Here is a 21,279-nt window from a genome sequence, read left to right as displayed (position 1 = left end):
AATCTAATTCTTTGCCAACACCATTACGTATAAGCTGCTTTGAAATTATTCTTGTTTTCAAAGATTTCGCCCAATTACCTCAGGGCTATCATCTTTCTCAGTACCCATAAATCTTAAACTATGTGGGTTGCTTGCAAATTTCTCTACATAATATCTTACTATTAGATCATTTATATCACATTTTTTATTGTTTGCATGTGTTCAGATACTATCTCCCTGAATTCCCTTATAATTCTCTCCACATACTGTTGCTTATAAGGACTCCGTATTACATAAATATATGTTCTACCATTAGTGCCATGTTTACACAAGAAAAACTAGAGCCAACCCAGCTCAAACTCTTTATAGCAGAGTTATAAAACATAAAAGTATCACATCTGAAATTCCCAGGTATTTTGTAGGCATAGCCAATTAGTTAAAAAAAAAAAAAAGGTCTTTCTATAAGCCAGATACCAACATAGCTCACAGATTATACCCATATATTTATGACCATTAAAATATCCTAGGATCATGTCAGGGCATTCCAATATGTATTAAAAATGTCACATATCACACTTTGATTATTAAGCTATTTTTAAACAGTAAAGTCAACATGCTACCTTCTGTTTTAGAGTGTTCTTCGATAGCTCATGCTTTGGATACTGAGAAATGTGCCTGTTTCTTGAGCCTTATATACACTGTTGGAACACAGATACAAACCTTTAACTATAGAACTATCACTGCTTCTCATAATATGTCCTGGGAGCAATTAATTCCTCAAATTATTCCACTTGTTCCTAATGAAGCCGTGAAGATGCCCGTCAACAGCAGAAGTTAGGTGAAGTTGGTGTTTCTGCAACATTACAAGTTTCTACCATCTTTTCACAATCATAAAATAGTCTCTCTATATATCCTGTGTCCTACAAGGCCTGAGGAGCATATTTAAATTCCAAGGTGGATGTTCATTTTGATGGGTATATCATATGTAAAGCAAATAGTGTGTGTTTTTTTAATGTTTGTGTTTTTGGTATGTGATCTCTGATTGCTGTGTATAAAATAGCTGTGATTATTAAAACTTAAGAATGTATTTTAATCATCAATAGATTTGTAACAGTTGTGTGTATTTAAATGAGGAAAAACTAAGACAGCAACTAATTACATACAGCTGATGTGTCACTACCTTGTTTGCAGATCCCCCTCTCTCTGCTGTAAAATGTGTTTTCTTTTATGCAAATGTTGGCAATTTCCCCTTTCTCCCCCCATCTAAAAATCCCAAAATGTAGGACAATAGAGGAATGTTTTATTATTTACAGTAGCTGACTACCTATGTGCATTTTCTTTTTCTTCTATCCTGGATGGCTGGTTTTGGTGTCAAGACCTCTTCCTATTCTACTTTATTTAACAATCAATAAACACCTCTCAAAGTTTTTCTGATCAAATTTTACTTACCTTAAAAATACAGTAACTATCAACAGAACCAGAAAATCAAAGACAGAAAAGACCTATGAGGTAATTACTACATTTCCAGCAACTAGTCAGTTTTATTTCTTTCAATATATTCACCAGTCCTATTTTAAATGACTGAGGTGAATGAGCTCACACCAGTTTCTTCAGACTACACCTCTACCTCGATATAATGCAACCCGATACAACACACATTTGGATATAACGCGGTAAAGCAGTGCTCCAGGGGGGTGGGGCTGCGCACTCCGGTGGATCAAAGCAAGTTCAATATAATGCAGTTTCACCTATAATGCGGTAAGATTTTTTGGCTCCCAAGGACTTCTAAATTTTGTAACTTCTTTCTGGTGGTCTAATACCAAGAGTCCTTCATTTTCCATGTAACATTTCAAACAAACAAAAAGTGACTGAATGCATACACACACAACAAAAACAGCACCTCCCCCCTGCAAAAAAAAACCCCACAACACACCAATGTGTTCCAATTCTCCCTCTCTTTGTTGCAATTAACAGACAGACATTGATCATTTGGGTTGGGGTTCGAAATGTGGTTGTTTTCAACCAATCATGGTAACAACAGGTCCATGAAAAACAAAAACAAACAAAAATAAGGGAAAGAGTTCACTATTTGTCAATGGAAAGAGTACACATTTAATATATTATAGGCTGGGCAGCCTACTATTAAAGTTGCCCGATATTTCCCATTTTAACACATTCTTTTCAGTTAGTTATAACTTTTACAAACTTTAACCATTCAAGGTGAAATATTAGATGGTGGTTTTCTTCTTCAGGCAGAATTTTTTCTGGAAAATTTTACCAAAAATGTTTCAGCCATTTCCAAGACCAAGTTAGAGAAAAATGTGTTATTTTTCCCCCAGGTTCAAAAATATCAACAACGTTTGGAGCAGGGGACTTGAAATCCAAATTTAGTCAAGTTATCTTTGGAAAAAAAAATTGCAGTTTGCACATGATCAATAGAGACTTAGTAGCTAAGATCTCAGAAGATTCTGTCAACAGTGGACATGTTCCTGCCTGGGGTGGAGCAGGATGTTCGCTGCAATTGCAGCTCTGGGCTGTTCAAGGCCATGCCATGCCAGGCCCAGGCCCAGGCCCCTATGCTAAATGCAGACAGCCTCTCACACCTGTGCTCTCAACGACACCCCTGCTGGCACTCAGGCAATGATGAAGAGAAAGCTGCCTAATTTGAATCCAAAAGGGTCCAGAGCCTTGTGGGAGGTGAGCCGGAGTAAACTTAGACAAGGAGCTGGAGAGACTGGGACTGGGGGAAGGAAAGGGAAGGGAGCACTGAGATTGGGAATTGGGACTGGGGGAAAACAGGGACTGGCTGGGCAAGGAGATTAGGAATAGGAGCCAGGGAGGGAAACAGTGGGGGATTGAGATTGGACAAAGAACCAGAGAGAGACTGGGACTAGTAATCAGTGGGGTAAGTGGGGAGAGAGAGAGAGATCTAATGAGGAATCAGCATGGAGGGCGAGGAGGAATGGGACTGGTTGGACAAGGAGACAGACAAAGCTGGGATGGCGGGAATTGCTGAAGTTGAATTAAGGATAGAGAAATGAAGCCAGGAGAGATAAAGAACATGGGTGTGGGTTAGAGAAGGGCTGGGAGGAGGGGAGACTGGCTGGGCAAGGAGTCTCAGGACAACAAGTGGGGTGGATGTAGGGGTGGGACTGGGAATGGTTGGGCAAAGAGACCAGGACTGGAATGAGAAGCCAGAGGATTGGAAAGTGGGCTGGGCAGACAAGGAAAATGGGACTGGGGAAAAGAGGACTGGGACATGTTGGAGGGGATGCGACAGAAGGGGTCAAAAAACTTAGGGGAAATAGGCAGAAGAGTCTGTGCTCAATACAGTCCTCCAGAGCGTGTAATGGAACCCAAGATTCCTGAATCTTACCATTCCTCTCCTCTCAGCAAACATCTGTGAAACACACTGGCAAAGTGTCTCATCTTCCTCTAGTGCTAGCCCCCTGCAGCTCCCACTGGCCGGGAACTGCGGCTAATGGGAGCTGCAGGGGCGGTGCCTGAGTATGGGGCAGCGCACAGAACCGCCTGGCTGCACATCCACATAGGAGCTGGAGGGAGGACATTCCGCTGCTTCCAGGAGCTGCTTGAGGTAAGCGCTGCCTGGAGCCTGCACCTCTGAGCCCCCCTCCTGCACCCCAACCCCCTGCCCCAGCCCAGAGGGCCCCAGCCCCTGAACTCCTTATTTCTGGCCCCACCCCAGAGCCCACACCCCCAGCCAGAGCCCTCACCCCCTTCTGCACCCCAGCCCCAATTTCATGAGCATTCATGGCCCACCATACAATTTCCATACCCAGATGTGGACCTCGGGCCAAAAAGTTTGCCCACCCCGATCTAGACTATTCCTGACAGGTGTTTGTCTAACCTGCTCTTAAAAATCTCCAATGATGAAGATTCCACAACCTCCCTAGGCAATTTATTTCAGTGCTTAACCACCCTGACAGTTAGGAAGTTTTTCCTGATGTCCAACCTAAACCTCCCTTGCTGCAATTTAAGCCCATTACTTCTTGTCCTATCCTCAGAGGTTAAGAAGAACAATATTTCTCCCTCCTTCTTGTAACAATCTTTTACATACTTGAAAACATAGGAAATTACATTGTAAAAAAAACCAACACTGAAAAAATTCTAAAAGGTGGGACAATACTGAACTCCATCAACCATAAAAAAAAAAACCTGTATCTCATAGCACTGAATATTTTTCTGCATTTGTTAAATGTCTTATAAAAGCAAGTTCTACAACACAATATACCAGCCCTAAAGACATACTGTGTTAAACAGACTATTCTAAATGTCTATTTTCAATAAAAAAAAGTGAATATATTTTTTAGATTTCCAGTCCTGAAAGTAAACAAACAGTACCTGTTAGCTACAGACACTGCATATTCTTATGCACAGTACCTGGAATTTGAAGAACTTCCTGAAGTACATCTTCTCTCCTGTCTGTGTAGTATAACTTACTGCACATACTAAGCTGAAAGAGACAGGCATTTTAATAGTTTTGAACAAATTTCAATCTTTTGTTTGTACTTAAGAAGAACCAGAACAATGCATGTGTGCAATGCTTCCATGTAAGCTTTATCATACTTGCTATGGTTAAAAATAAAGGCAATTTAGATTTCCGTCAGTGTCACGCTAGTCTTTTGCTATGTAAATAATTTCAGGGATATGTGTAAGAAAATGCCTAAGTCAGGAGGAGATATAAAACCTTACATGTGTGTTCCTATTTCCTTTACTTCATGGTGAATAACATCATCAATGCAACAGTCAGATTTAAGTTCTGCCACTGCAGCACTGGAAGCTGAAAGATTTAATCGCTGAGAACTTGTCTGAAGATCAGCCTTGGAATTGAAAAACAACACAGGTTACAATGCTGTCAAGTCATCAGTGTGTCTAAAGAGCAAAGCATTACAAAAACAACCAAAACATACCTTGTGAGGCACTACATTTAATTCAAATAATCTACAGGATACTATGAAAGCCGGATGGCCAGAAATGAATCTACTTTTTAAAGTCTTTTTAAAAAAATCCTGTCTTCAGACACAGGCACATACATTACATGTTTTTTTAATTAATTAATTGGAATGTAAAAGACAACTCATGCAATATTTGCAGCAACATTAATGCATGAGAACGACCTGTGGAGCCTGCAAGCAATGACAATTTTGCCTGAATTAGGACAGCAAGCTCATATTGTTTTAAGAGGAACTGTGTTCTATTGTTGTCTAATAAGTGCAGTATTGAAAAGGGACCCCAAAAAAAGGGTGGGGAGGGGAGAAGAGAAGCATTACATACTAGATCTTAGTTACCATTTCTATTTATGGCCCAACAGTTTTTTTTCTGCAGCATAATTAGATCCATGGCATGAGTAGTGTTATAGTACAGAAGGTTTTTTTCCCCTTAAATGCTGATAAATGAAAAGGTTGGGAATGTGTGAATACCAGAAAATATATTTTATTTGGTTATAGATTGACTAAATGCATTTGTACCTGCAATAGAAGTAATATATATAATATGTAGCTTTTCAAAGCCAAGGATAATATTCAGTACACATACAGAAGGTCTGCTTCTGTATGGCCTTGGCTCACAGCACTGCCACTGACTTCAAAAATAATTCCAAATGTAGAGGGCTTCCATGATTCAGATTTTAGCTCATGTTTGTTCAATATGAGAGCAGTTATTACTTGCTGAGATTATACTCATTTGAAGTGGACTTTCCATTTGATATATATATATATATATATATATATATATTCATAGATTCCAAGGCCAGAAGGGTCCTCTGTGATCATGTAGTCAGGCCACAGAACTTCCCCAAAATAATTCCCAGAGCATGTCTTTTAGAGAAACATCCAATTTTGATTTAAAAATTGCTAGTAATGGAGAACCACCACTAACCTTGCTAAGTGTGTTAAGTATATATTGTTGCCCCTTTTGACCAGAGAAGCTGGCCAAATATTTAGGGCAGGAGCGGGCAAACTTTTTGGCCCGAGGGCCACATCGGGGTTGCGCAACTGTATGGAGGGCCGGGTAGAGAAGGCTGTGCCTCCCCAAACAGCCTGGCCCCCGACCCCATCTGCCCCCTCCCACTTCCCGACCCCTGACTGCCCCCCTCAGAACTCCCAACCCATCCACCTCACATCCAACCCAACAATACTCAGCAAAAGCTCCTTGGTGGAAACACATACTCCTCTTGTCTTTGGTGGGGGCTTATGTTTACAGATATGTTAACTGAAGGGTGAGTTCGTATCTATCAATCTCAATGGAGCTTTTAACTCAACCCACAACAAGATTTCATCCAGCTAACTATTGCACACACTAAGATGAAAGACACAGGCATTTTAATAATTTTGAACCATTTTCAATCTTTCATCTGTACTTAAGAAACAGAATACTGCATGTTTGCAATGCTTCTATGTAAGCTTTTCCATACTTGCAATGGTTAAAAATAAAGACAATTTAGATTTCAGTCAGTGGCATAGTAGTCTTTGGCTATGTAAATAATTTCAGAGATATGTATGCTTTAATTGGGACAGTCTTTGAGGACCATTTGGGAAGCTAGAGCTAGTGCAGAATACAGCTCCTGCTCGTCTTAGCTGTGAAAATCATGCCACACTAATACTACAAAGACTTTCTTCCCATTTGCTTCTGGATGCAATCCTAACTTTAATTTTGTCCTCTAAAGCTCTTTACGATTTCATTCCAGACTACCTGAGATTTTTTTCCCCCTGAGCTAGGAAACCTTTTAATGGTTATTTCTTAATACATGCTGTGTATTATGTTAAAAATGCACCGGATACTATGGATTTGACACATTTTATAAATCCAAAAAATAGATATCTTTTCACATACCTTTACCAATATATCCTTGACAACTTGGTTACTGTCATTATGTACGCTAATGTAACTGGAAAAGGTCTCTCCCAGAAATATATTTCTGTTCAAAGAAAATAGTACTTTTTAACAATGTGATTCTCAACAAGTCAACCCACTGAAATCCTTTAGAGTCCATCTTTAATTATTGTAAATGTTTTATTTTAAAATTCTATAATGATCTTGTCTATGCTATGACCAGCTCAGTTCCATCAGTGCTAGCAATATTAAAAATCTGATCACAGATGGGCCACTGGCATTTTAAAAACTGTCTCATCTAACCCTGCTCAGAACATGTCTAATTGACACTGTGCTCTAATTCCTTGCAGCAACCCCTCTCTACTCTAGGAATCCCAACGTTGTTACCACTAGTGGAGCTGAACCAGGCGTAGTAATAGTGGGAAATTTTGCTGTGCCTGTTGTAATCAAGGCCAATGGAACTGCATGTATAAATAAAGTTACTCACATACGTAAATGTCTGGAAAACCTGGCCCTAAAAATACCCTAGCAATTTCCTATTATACACAAATTTTTTAATTTTAACTATCCAAAATAAATAAGTAAATAAATAAATAAATCACGTCAGATTCCTACTTGAAAATGACAATCTCAGTGATAGCTGTTAAACTAAAGTTCCAATCCTGCAACAAGATATACAGAGGTGGTCCCTTAAAACCTTAAATGTATGTGCACTGCACTAGTTTAAAGTGAGGCTTACACCTGTGCAACTTAATAAAGTAAATCACTGGAGTAAACTGTTGGTATTGTTAGGCCCAAAAATATGGAGTATAGAACATTGTTTGGCCAGCTTAGCCAAAGTTAGGCTAACAGTAGTTGCTGGGCCATTCCTGTCTCTCTGTGAAACCTGAGGGCATGCTTGCTTGAGCTGCAGAGAACGAAATAAGAGGGGGGGCCACATTCTTGTACCAGAAGTGCTAGGAACAGTTTGTTTGGACATATGGAAACTTGCAGTCTCCACTCCCTGTTTCTGTTCTTAACTCCCTCCTTTCTCCTAGTTTCTGGTGCATGACAACAAAGCTGATAAGAAGTTGCTGAGGCATCACGAATTGTTTGTAGTGTCAAAGAAGATAGATATGCATGAATATTAGAAGCTTTCTAACTAATAAAGGGGGGTTGGGTTGTTTTAACTATGACGCGACGGAACTGTCTATATAACCCTACTAGTTGTTAAAACTGTGGCTGGTTCTCTTTGGAGACGGGCCGCTCTCTATTGTTGTGTGCACTCTTCAATAAAGAGCTTGTGTTTGGACCTTGCTGGTGTTGCCTGTCTCTCTGCGGTCAGACAACGAACCGTGCCGTCTGGGTTCAAGTCCCCGACAGTATAAATCCTGCTTTTCGTTGGTACAGCATATCTTAGGGGTGTGTACATGAATGTAAATTTCTCTAATGCAGGCACATTACTAAGGGACTGTCTGCTATAAAGGGTTATATTTCACCTGGAAGTTAAAAATTGCTGCACATACTGCAGGACACTACACAGTGCCATGCTGTCTACTGTCTCCCCTAGACCCTACTACACAGAGAGGCAGGTACGTATCGCAGAATACATTCAGGCTATATTACACCAGTACTGTGTGTTTATACTTCATAAATAATTTCCTGTTATTAATTAAATAAACAAGTTATCCTCAGTCATCACCAAAATACTGCAATGTATATTTGTAAAGAAAGGAAAGGGAGCTAATAAGCACAAATAATCCAAGTTCCAGGATTCGTGTAGCAATAATCTTCATACCTTACAGTTGCTTATTTGATTCTTACCCAAAGTTCTGAGGCAAAGTCAACATTTCTCCTAGCATTAAAGTTTCTGCTCCTTTTACAGTGGAAGGGTCATCTTTCATGAGTTGATTCAACAGATCTCCTGTAATAATATATAATGGCATAGGTCAAAAACATTTGCATAAACTAGATCCTTGCCTACATATAAATGACATGTTTACTCCCTATGTATTTAGAAATTGATAATACAGTGCTGCTTTTGAATGTTATTGATATTATGACTGCTTAATTTAAATTATTTTCCTTTAGTGACTCCAGAATAAAGGACAGATTGAATTGCTTCTTGAATTACACTCATGCTAAATTCTAAGCATTAGCAGAGTTTTGTTTAGTTCTTGAACAGGGTATGCAGATTAGGAACTTTGTGATTTTGTAAAATTAAGTTATAAATAAAAGGGCACCTGCATACACCTGCAACAGCAAAGCTATCATAATCATTATACACTGATCTTAGTACTGCTCAGTCTTTCATATTAGATGTAGCACCAGTTTATCTCGTATATTAATTCAGCAAAAATATAATCTTTAAATCTTACATAAAATGTCATGCTTCCTTAGAGAATGAAAAGCAAGCAAAACTGGATTTTGCCTGAATAGCTATAGATACATTAAAAAAAAAAAAAATCTGGGTGACCAAGGCTTTGAGGACTGACTTGTCTAGGTCATATTTTCCTCACTGAGGTAATACAAGTTAGGTGGAATTTTCAAAAGCATTCAATGTTGGTCTAACTCTACTCCCCTTAACACAGTGAGAATTTCTGAAAATTCCACCTGTTGTGTTTAATAATTCAGTCAACAGATACACAGAAGGGCTCAATCCCAAAAACATATCTCAGGTTAAACATTAATCTCAATGGGAATTCTGTCTGCATAAGACCTACTGCACATCATATCAGAAATAGCTGACCCATTTATTCTTCTTTACTTTACTCTATTTACATTCCTATACAACTTTCTTTATTTTGTCTTTTTATCCTGATACGTGGTTTTGAAGGTACATTGCCATTGCACTGGAAGGAGATGGGGGAAGGAGAATGACAGTTGCTGGGATGGGGAGGAGGAAAAAATCTTTAGGCTGCACGGCACCTCTCTCTTCACCTTGGCTGGCCTCTAGAATATAGTCAATATCTGGGGAGAACCCAGCCATTTCAAGGGGAGAACTTTGAAGGCTGTGCTAACACCAAAAGACAAGGGAATCTATCAGGCAACAAGTCCTGAAAAATCATTCTCAATTGCCCATTGAAATAGGGTGCTGGGTAAACTAATGGCTGTAATGAGGGAGTAATACAGAATGCCTTGTCTCCAGATATGGACGGTGATTCCATGCTTCTATTTTCTCCCCAGTGTGCATTTGGTTCTCTGAAACCTTCCCTCCATATACAATCATCTCAAAACACCAAAAACAGTTTCCACTGGGTGTTATGATTTTCCTAATTCCTCAGATTTTTAGGGCACATGTTTATAGGTTGTCCACCAAGCTTCCAAAGCCTTGGAGTGAGAACTGTGGTGGTGAACTTTGCTATTTTTTTTATGGGCATTACAAGGGGAATATTTACTTCAGATAATACATTGTAACCTCTCTGACTGCAGATGTGTGGTGTAGAAGTCTCAGATGCTCATTCTGGGCTGCTTTAATCCTTTTTGCTTTTGTGTGCCAGGATGAAACTCCAGTTTATGTTGCTTACTAAATTAGTCTAAATGTTCTCAGATGTCCTTGCCTTTCTAGTACCATCCACCCTTTTCATCCTTTTTTGTGTTCTGTATTCATTAGATTGTAACTCCTCAGGGGATGAACCTGCTTTTCTTTTAAAAAATATGTTAAGTAGAGCAACTGAACACCTCTGATGATATATAAACAATAATTAATTAATTATCAGGAGATCATCATATACCTGGCAAGTCTCTCTCTTCACAAGTCACTGGAATATTGGTGAATAACGTAGGTTTGGTTAACCTCATCACTGTGAATTCAGAAAGGAACGGAAAAGTTAATGCAAACATTAAAAGATCCAAAAATATTTAGTAGTTTTAGTAAAAAACAAAAACCACCACCACATTTTTCATTTTCTTGTTTTGAAGTGTGCTTTTATCACCCTCTTTCAAACTATCACATTACCAGCACTTCCTGGTGAATATTTTTGGTCAGTATGGAGTTAAAGTTTAATAGGGATCTAGGTCATTGCATACTATTGATTTCTTGTACACCTCTACCCAGATATAACTCGACCCAATATAACACGAATTCTGATATAATGCGGTAAAGCAGTGCTCCGGGAGGGGCGGGGCTGTGCACTCCGGTGGATCAAAGCAAGTTCGATATAACGCGGTTTCACCGATAATGCGGTAAGATTTTTTGGCTCCCAAGGACAGCGTTATATCGAGGTAGAGTTGTAGTCACAAACTTTAAATCAACCTTGCAAAATGATCAAAACTAAATGAATGAGATTTTACTTACCTGTCAAACAAACCAAATAATCTTGCCCCAGGAAAGGGGACAAGTAGAATTTTGCAAGGCTGCTGTAAACCATCTTACTCAAATTATGTAACCTCATCTATATCATGGTGCCTGGGATTTATCCTCAAGAGAGATTATTTTCCAGATGGAAAATAGGAAAAAAAAAAAAAAAAAAAAAAAAACACACCCAACCCCGCCCCCCCAATACAACAACAAACACTGATCCTGATTCTGCAAACATTTACACATGACAGTAATCCCATTGAGTTCTAATGCATACATGTTTGCAAGATCAGGACCATTGTCTGAAAACTGCTTTGAAGATGTAAAATTCTAGACAAAGGCTCAGTATTTTTTTTAAATGCAAATGCATAAAATTATTTGCTAGGACCAACATCTGCAGTTCCTCTCCGCAAACCAGTGTTCCCCTCATTTACAATATATTTTTGGTTAAGCTTTACCTCTAAACTTGATCTTAGCTCGTAAGTGTAATAAGACTCACAAGACTAAACAAATACTGATAATTGTGCTGTTGAATATTACATTGTAAGTCATTGCTTCTAAGGCAAAGTAATTTGAGAATGTGGAAGTTCCAAAATACAAATAATATTCCTTCATTTTTTCATATAGAATGTATTATTTACCATTTAAAAATAGGAAATACATTTTATGTAGCAGATCAAGGCAACCTTCAGCTCAGGATCTCTTCAGGCTATAGAAAAATAAACTGGACAAGCTTGCATTGAAAGTTGCTATTTGAAAGACTGATGAATTTTCATTTCATATTCATTAGTCTACTCAGCATTCATTGATGCCAGCTTGGTAAACTCACTGATTGTTTTGGGTATGCATTTGGGCATGATGCAATAGTTCATGTGGTAGTTTATGCTACAATACAAGATACCTACATGGGATGGTTAGTGGAGACACACTCTGTTGCTTTAGGGAATGTATATATTACAAAAGTGAACCATGCATAAAGCTTTTTTTAATAGGACGGTGTAAATTGGAGATTTTAGCTGAAGAAGGCATAATGTACTCCTGGGGGGATTCTGTGCCAAAATTTTTTTTACAATTCTGCAAAATTCTGCATATTTTATTTATTTGTCAAAATAAGGCAATATAATCACAGTAGTTTCAATTGTTTTGGTAATTTATTTAAACTGCAATACAGAAAAAAGTTACAATAACTATTCAGCATTTCCTAAACACATGGAAGTCAAGTTACAAACACTTGGTAACTAATACCCTGCATTTCAGTTATAATCCTGGATTTTCATTTAAATTACATTACAGAACAGAAAAAAAAATAAAATTAAATTGTTCAAAACTTTCATACAGTTTTTGCTAATTACATTACAGAACACCAAACAGCGCACACACAAAAGTAGAATATCATTTTAAATTGCGCAGACTTTCACACATAAGTCATGCAGTTTTGCTAATCATTGTCCTGGACCTGGCTGGGTACTTTGGAAAGTGCATGGTTCTGATTGTCCTGACATTTTATTGACTGTTTGGTAAATGTTGCCCTTAAAGTTTGTTTTTTTTTTAAATGGGTAAGTAAAATAAATCCTGAGCTGTAATCTAACCCCATTGTGCCACTTTGGCACAGGAAAAAAGCGAGAAAGACACCCAGATCTTCCTAGCTGAAGATTACCTTACTTGTTATTTATAATAAGGCTCCTTTACATCATTCTGGCAATGTAGGGGCCTTAAAACTTTTACAGGTTTTATGCTCCTGGGGGAACTGACTGAGAATGGGAACAGTTAACTAACAATAGGAACATTAACAACCTTACTATACAGGCAGGCTGCTACATTTTGGCCTCAGAGAATGAGCCTTCCTCCTGAAAAGAACTATCCCTCCATGCCCCTGGAGAGTCGCAGTAGCAAGGGACAGTCTCTCTCTCACTTATTGGCAGGCACCCATGCCCAGCCCCATCCCCTGACCATGATCAAAGTCTCCCCCACAGGGATTTGCCTCTCTGAGGCTGCTCCAGGCACACTGGAACAGACACACTGTCTGGGTTGCCAGGGGAAAAGCGCGTGTCCCCCCGCAGATTTCTTTTGCATTTTTCTGTGTGTGGGGAGCACAGAAATATGCAGGCCATATGAATTCTGCACCCCTGTCAGGAATAATAATGGCATAAAATGAAGAAGCGTGAAAACATCTTACTTCATTCAGCCTGATTTGTTGTCTTGAGTAAGCATCAGTGATAAATGAGAATTTAAGGTATATTCCATAAGATCTGCATCAAGAGGGACTGGATGCCTCCTTACGCAAGTGCAGAAACAACAACAAATATTACACACTTCATTTTCCTTATTGCTCTGCTGACAACTATCAACATTCCACTGAAATTAGCACAATATTAGGCAAACAGCAAATACAGCAGCATAGTAAGTGTTACAGGTGGAACATTTAGTAGCTGGCGAACAGTTAACTGTACATACTGTAACCTATGTAAAAAAGTTGATGAGACACTGGAGCACTGCACTGAATAACATGCCTTTTCACACCTTAAGACAGGATACAGGATCCAAATGAAGGTAAGTCCATCTGGGAAGAGGAGCAGCTGGATTAGTAATCGCTACTTCCACAACCACTGCAGCAGTTACATTAGCATTACTTTTGTTCAGAAAACTGTTAAACCTCCTATAGAAATGCAATGCCACTATAGTGATGCCCATATTTTTTAATTGCGCTCAGCTGAGTAATTTGTTCATGCCATAAAGTTACAAAGAGTATCAATAGTGAAATCCCAGACACTTTTCCTGCAATTTTCATTGAAAGTATTATGATTAACCACCCCACCAAACTTAACGTTTCCATCAAGCTTCTAAAAACTTTCAGCACTTAGGGCTTGTCTACACTACCAAGTTTTGTTGACAAAACTTATGTCAACACCCAAAAGTCGACAAAACAAAAATCGCCAAAGAGTGTTCACACTTGCTCCCTCTGTCAACAGATCATGTCCACATTGGGGACACCATCATCAACAGGGTGAGCAATGCACCATGGGTATGTATTCCACAGTGCAGTGTTGTGGGAAGGAAGAGCTGATCACTGCGCATCTTTGGATTCTCTCGGATTTCTCCCGCAGCCCCCTCAGCTGCCGAGAGCAGCGTCATGAGCAGCTCTGTGAGCTCTCCATGCTGAGGAATAGCAAAGCAGCACAGCAGTCTGTTCCCCTCCCCCTGCAGCAGCAGTCTGCCTGCCACTGTGTTCCTAGTGCAGGGCAGAACAGGAGCATTCCCATGATTTGTTCTTTGTTTGTTCCCTAAACAGAGCAGCACACAGATACTTCCTGCAGCTTTGAAAGGGGAGGGGTGCATGCCTGGGGGGCAGCAGAGATCAAAACACTGAGCAGAACAATCAGGGCAGGCATTGTGGGATACTGGCGGAAGCCAGTTCTGTCAGCAAAACAATCAGCAATGTCTACACTGGCTCTTTGTCGACAATAAAGAGAGGGGAAAAGACAAGTCTCTCTTACAGTTGGAAGTTTTTTGTTGCCAAAACTGGGCGTTTTTCGCGACAAAAGTCCCATTGTAGTGTGTACCCTCTTGCTGTTTTGTCGCCAAAAGGCAGTTTTTGGCGACAAAACTTGCCAGTGTAGACAAACCCTTAGAAGTCTAAATATAGTCCTGTTCAAACATCACGAGTGTGATTTTGAAAAAGTAGCATTGGGCATCATGTCATTCTTGATGCACAGGCTATGTGTGGATTGCTTTAAGGTTTCTTCCAAATATTATATGGGGACTTTTACTACACCCATTGGAGATAAGGTATTGTTGTCATTGAAGTCAATGGGACAGTATCCCTCCATTGTAAACACTGGTAAGATTTTTTTTTTTTTTTTGGGCCTCCTTGCCTCTTTACACAACTCTAGCATAAAGGGGTGATAAATTTCCCCTGGAAAATAGTCTGAGAGCAGCCTCTAATACAGAACTATTGCAACAGCTCTACGCCTGTCCCCCACCACTAGGGTGAACAGACAGCAAATGTGAAAAATCGGGACGGGGGGGGGGGGGGGGCTTATAGGAGCCCATATAAGAAAAAGACCCAAAAATCAGGACTGTCCCTATAAAACTGGGACATCTGGTCATACTATCCACCACATACCCAGAACATATCATGGGAAAGATGGATGAATCTGGATTGCTGGTGAACTCTGGCTATTCTCTGCTTCCCATGGACAATTGAGGGCCACAGGAGTCAAGTAAAATTAATTCCAAGTCTTAGGACTACTCTAATTTCACCGTTGCCTCCAACTCTTGTGATTTTATCACAAGTCTCACAATATATGGCATTTTCCTTAAAACTACAGCTCCTGAGTCATGCAACTATATGAAAATCCCAGCTTTCCATTTAAAAAAAAAGTTTGCCACAATGATGAGACATAGAAAGTACTAAAAAACATGAATTCTAAAAGCTCAAAACCAAGAAGGCAAATAAAAAGACCCAAAATGTATTATTTAAAAAAACGACATGAATTTTAATATAATCTTATGACTTTTGGGGGGCCTGACTTATGATCCCTGAATGCTTGAGGTTGGGAATACAGTAATTCACACTAACGGCCAGGCCCAGAGTGTAGGAAAACACGCAAGTGGCTTAAAGTCATCTTCCCACACTCCCAATCCCATTTCCTGTAAAGAGTGCACGTAACACAGTAATGGAGAAATGGACCAGAATGAAGGCAAGCAAAATACTAAGGAGATTTAAATACATATGCATTTCAGCTAAGCATTTCTAAAACAAATTCAAATAAAGTTCCGGGTTTAAGACTGTAAATCAGTACTAACTGAAATAATCCTCTTAATAGACAGTATTGGGTGTTCACAACCCATTTGACGGCAGTTATCCAGAAAACTATAAGCACTGAAGAAAGTGGACATATATTAAAAGTCCTAACATTATTTGATTCTCACAGTAAGTTCTTACCAAGAATTTTAAGTCAGAAAACGGATACCAAACATGTTTAGCTAGAGAAAATTAGTCCAATTTTAATTACATGTATAAAACAGACACAGATTACAATGATATAACCTGTCACACTGGGAAGTCATAAGCCAAACATAAATTAAAGGTCCTGATCCTAAAAAGATTTATGCATGTGTGTAACTTTACTCAGTGGGGACTCCTCATGTGAGTGAAGTTACATGCATAAATCTTTGCAGGGTCAGGACCTGACTTCAATGGGACTACTGACTTAAATAAAGCTACTGCCTATGTAAATCTTTGAAGGATCTGGGCCCAAAATTGGATTTTCTTGTTATAGCCCAAGATCAAAGAAGTGTGATAGTCTGAGGTACTTAAGCTTATTCTATACTGCACTCCACCACAAAGTTTCTTTTCTATACAGTATATTAAAAGGAAGAAAATTCTGACTAGACAAGGGCTATTTGTATCTCTATTACTAATTTTGTTGTTATAAAGAACAGTAAATTAAACTATGCAATTTAGCTATGCAAGCTTTTAAATTAATACAGACCCTGGGTTATCCTATGAAACTCTCAATGCAGTTGTACTAAACAGAAATATTAAAAGATTTAAAAAAAACAACTCATACCTCAAGAGAAAACACTGAGCATTCAGGCAAGAGCAAGAAGTACTTATAGAGAATCAGAAGGAAGAAATTATACTGCTGGGTCGGACATCTGTCCTGTCAGTGTGATGGCAAATGGTTAGGCTAGTGATTAACTGATTTGTTTACTGAGGTAAGAGATGCCAAAAGAACTGCAATCAGATTAAATCAGTAGTATTCACAATGAAACTTACCATTAAAATGGAGGAGGCAGGATGGAAGCATTAGGCAAAATATAGACACTTCCCATCTAAACTGTTAATTTACCAATTAAATCAAAATCACATTAATTTTCAGATTTTTGCTTTAGATAGCAACTTGTGTGTGTTTATTGAAAATAAATAAGGTTAGAAATGGAGTTGTGGAACTATGTTTCCCAATGGGTTTTGCAATGTAAAATTACTACTCAGACCTCTAAAGTGGGAAACAACATTTGCCAATAGTTACAAATGGTTAACTTTTAGAATAGTTGGGTCTTCTGAGAAATAAACAGGGATTTTCTTTCTCTGTACTCTAATCCAACACAATGGCCTTCAGGACACTGTCCAACATCCTGGGATCCTCATTCACTAACTATTTTCCCTTCTTCCCTCATAGCTAAAGCCTACTGTAACAATTTACATCTAGCTAGGCTATAGATTCTTCCAAGACAGCTAGCATAACTGTAAATTTCCTAGCAGAGGTCCCCAAGAGAAATACATGCCCATACACTCCTACAGGGTCCCAAGGTACCTGCTCTAGTTTATCACAAACCCTCTGAAGAGGACAAGAGCATACTCAACATTCATACTGAAGATGGGTCTCTTCTCTCATGTCACTGCAAGCCATGCTGCATTCAAACATCTTAACATACCAATGCATCCAGTGGGACCATTATATTATCAATATGTACAATTTCACAAGCTAGTCAGACTAATTTCCAAGATGCTGATGGTTTAATAACCATTAACCTAGCACTTTCTTTTTGTTCACCACTATAATTATAAGCTACTGAGGCTGTAGGAATGAAATCAAAAAGCAGGGACACCAGAAAAATATCAGTGCAAAAGGCATAAAATAATGGAGGTGAAAGAATTTACAATGTTTTCACCCCTCAGCTACAATATAAACTTTTCTCTAATCTTTATTATTTGGTATTTCAGAGCAAATAAGCACGAGATGACAAGATTTGTGTGGAATGGAAGTCAGTTTACATTTTAAATGTAAACTATTCATCCTAATGAGAATTTTTCCTAGAGATAATCAGCATCTTGGAACTCTAGGACAAAATCAAAATCCATCATGGTGACAATGATGACTCACTTAAAAAAATATATTGTGCTTTTTCTCTCCTCCTAATTTTAACTCAATCAGTACAGGAAGGAAGTCCTCTGACAGAAGTACAGATTTCATTTTCCTAATACAGCTCATCTGCAAGAGTCACTGGACAATGGACTCTGACTCTATGCATGGGCGGAGGGGGAAAGTTACACAAATGCTATTCCAATGTTCTTAACTACAAAATACAGTGATATAATTCATGGTCAAACAAAATTATATGTAAACAAACAATTCTAATCAAACTAATAAAAACAACGACGAGTCCGGTAGCACCTTAAAGACTAAGTTTTATTTGGACATAAGCTTTCATGGGTAAAAAACCCACTACTCCATGCATCTGAAGAGCGGGTTTTTTTACCCACGAAAGCTTATGCCCGAATAAATCTGTTAGCCTTTAAGGTGCCACTGGACTCCTCATTGTTTTTGTGGATACAAACCCTAATATTCCAGACAGTAATATTACTATTTCCTTTGGTTTTAAAGTTACAAACTAAATATAATTCCATATTTATGTACAAGCAAGTTCATTCTCCCAGTAAGATTTAATCTTTCTTTAAGAAGATTGCCAACATATTCACTGTATAATAGGTCACAGAAAACCCATATCTGGTCCACACATCTCTGGATTGTAGCATTGCAAGTCGGCAATTCATTGTGTTTGATCATTGTGTTCAATTTTATCCAAATGTCCTCTAGAGTTTGATTATTACAAATAGATTGCTCAATTGTCCACTTTGCTCTATAAAATGCATGTAGCTTCATTCTTTCTAAATTACTCTGCAGTTCTCTAGATAAAGGAAGAATTTTTTCTTTAAGTTTAGAACTAGGGACAGAGATACTCCAAGACCTTCTCAATTTTGGTTTTTCATTTGCTGACTGTACTTCCAAATTGCTTGAATTAATTTGTGCACGCACTGTTTGTGCCTGAATTAAACTTTGACCAGTTTTCAAATTAGACTGAAACTCCAGAAGGTCCACTGTGCAGTCATAATATCGCCCAATAAGAGGTTCTGAAGCTGCAACAAGTTGTTTCACTTCTTCTGCTTTCTCACCAGAAATAATAGGTGGTTGTCTTTTAGGCTTGAGTGGAAGTTTGTGTGAAACATTTGGAAACCAGGGAACAAATCTCGGTAGTTGCCGAATAGGAAACTCCTTCAGTGTTTCTTCTGCAAGTTTCTGCAATTTTGTGAGGTCATTCTGAAATGGCCGATAGTGCAAAACTACTTCCATGCTGGTACTGTAGGAATCCAGTTATTCTTAATAAAAGCAACAGTCTCTTGATTAGGATCCTCAACTCTAAAGCGTAATACATCTTATTTACAAGAATCTCTTCTTGCATGTGATGCACAGATCAGAAGAAAACAGGACCTAAAGCAGAAGTATTGTAAAGAATAAGATACCACCATATTAAGCCATATATTGCTAGAATATTTTACAGAAAAACAAAATGCTGTAAAGATAAACTAGCAATATTTATATTTATGTAACAGAATGCTTCATACTTTACCACAAGTGATTACTTACTGGTATTTAATCATTGCTAGTGTTTTAAAACACCAGGTAAGTACATTTTAAACTTTAACAAAACAAAACATACATAAATTTAGATGATCTGCTCTTCATGGAAAAACCTATGCTGTTCCCCCCCAAAACAATATTCTCCTCCCTGTTATCCACCCATTTCTGTGGTCATATGAAATTGATGTGAAGAAGTTTTGCCCAGTTAATCATGCCTCAATAGAACCCTCAGATTGTATGCCACTGTATTTACCCACAAATTACCATGCATCTATGGCACTATGTTCTTAACACACATATCTAATGCTATCCACTAAAAGTACCAGGATTTCATTTAAAACGTTAACAGTCATACGATAAAATTACCACCAGCTTAAAGTTAAAACCTATTATATCGTCTTAAATTATCAAGCCAAAAAGAAAAAGGGGGCGCGGGGAGAAGAGAAGAAAATATTAATTTTAAATACAAATCCAAAACAATATCTTCCTTCTACTCCCACGAAGGAAACTGAATAATATACTGCAGATTACAGTTACTGATGATGAAAAAAATACTCTCTGAAATAGGACTAACAGAAATACACAATTTAAAGTAGACGATTAGCCAAGAAGCTGTTCTGGACTCCAAGTATGCCAAACAATATATAATAAAGATTTTCTTATTTCCATTCCAAAGCATAACTATATATCAACCAGTCTTAGCTCCAAACTTCAGAGCTACACATCGCAGTCATGCTATTATATGAAATCTTTAAATATGTTACTCCTTAATTTCCAAATTTCAACATTTCTTTCGCTCAGATGAAGGTTAAATTGCATGTTAGGTAATGGATACAAACAGGATTACCAATTATGGAATGAATTCATAGCATCCTTTACTCTGAGTTCTAACAGACACCAACAATAAACAGACACTAGACTCTGATCATTTAACTATTGCATTGCAATGACTGAATTCTAGAAGTTTAAAGTGACACATGCTACACTCACTTCTCTGCAGGCCCAGGGATCTACTTACACCTCTTATCAGTCCTCTATGCCCCAAACTAGGGTGTATTAAGAAAAGATTTTGCTTTGAATGAGCTGTTACAACAGCAGAACTGTTGATTTTTTTTTTTTTATTATGGAAAAGTGGAAAAGCAGCTTGATGTTGTCATTTGAAATCTCTAACTGCTTTAGACAGCAATAAGGTAACACCATTAAAACCAATATACTGTCTTCTGGAGTGTTTTAAAAGTGAGCGTATTAACATGAGGTGGATTCAACTAAGGCCATGTCTTCACTACCACTTATGTCGGCAAAACTTATGTCAGCGGTGTGAAAAAAACACCCCCGAGTGACATAAGTTTTGCCAGCATAAGTGGTAGCACACACAATGCTACGTCGGCAGAAGAGCTTCTCCCACTGACATAGCTACTGCCACCCGTTGAGGTGGTTTTATTATGTCAACAGGAGAGCTTTTTCCCATCAGCATAGAGCGGCTACACAAGTGATTTTATAGCAGTGCGGTTTAATCGGTATAGCTGTGCCGCTATAAGCTCGCTAATGTAGACATTGTCTAAAACCCCAATTCTGCAATCACTTATGCAGATGTATAACTTATGTACTTGAGTAGCCCCACTGAGTTCAACTTATTACAGGATTATGGACTTCATCTTGCTCATTATTGCTACTTAATAGGAACACAAAAGCACAATGGTAGACAAACAATGCCAGAAGCAATATAATGTTTATTGACTCAGA

The 21,279-nt window shown here is 38.4% G+C and overlaps 2 protein-coding genes across 5 annotated transcripts in view; both read right to left on the bottom strand.

Moving 5' to 3' along the window:
- The window catches only part of TRAPPC13 (trafficking protein particle complex subunit 13), a 43,250-nt gene that overhangs the window by 18,636 nt on the left and 3,335 nt on the right, over nucleotides 1-21,279 (bottom strand). For all 4 annotated transcript variants that reach the window (XM_005301006.5, XM_005301003.5, XM_024107374.3 and 1 more), the window contains exons 2-6: nucleotides 10,545-10,613; nucleotides 8,635-8,734; nucleotides 6,832-6,916; nucleotides 4,693-4,820; nucleotides 4,381-4,453 (exon numbers count right to left, since the gene is read on the bottom strand). In XM_005301006.5, the coding sequence (XP_005301063.2) occupies nucleotides 4,381-4,453; nucleotides 4,693-4,820; nucleotides 6,832-6,916; nucleotides 8,635-8,734; nucleotides 10,545-10,613 (455 nt within the window). The remainder of the gene's footprint in view (nucleotides 1-4,380; nucleotides 4,454-4,692; nucleotides 4,821-6,831; nucleotides 6,917-8,634; nucleotides 8,735-10,544; nucleotides 10,614-21,279) is intronic.
- SHLD3 (shieldin complex subunit 3) lies at nucleotides 18,365-19,382 on the bottom strand. Its single transcript, XM_065550053.1, has one exon. The coding sequence runs from the start codon at nucleotides 19,246-19,248 to the stop codon at nucleotides 18,502-18,504; it is 747 nt and encodes a 248-aa protein (XP_065406125.1). The 5' UTR covers nucleotides 19,249-19,382; the 3' UTR covers nucleotides 18,365-18,501.

Source organism: Chrysemys picta, chromosome 6 (assembly GCF_011386835.1).
Source record: "Chrysemys picta bellii isolate R12L10 chromosome 6, ASM1138683v2, whole genome shotgun sequence".
Lineage (NCBI taxonomy): Eukaryota > Metazoa > Chordata > Testudines > Emydidae > Chrysemys > Chrysemys picta.
This window is presented reverse-complemented; position numbering and strand designations above follow the sequence as displayed.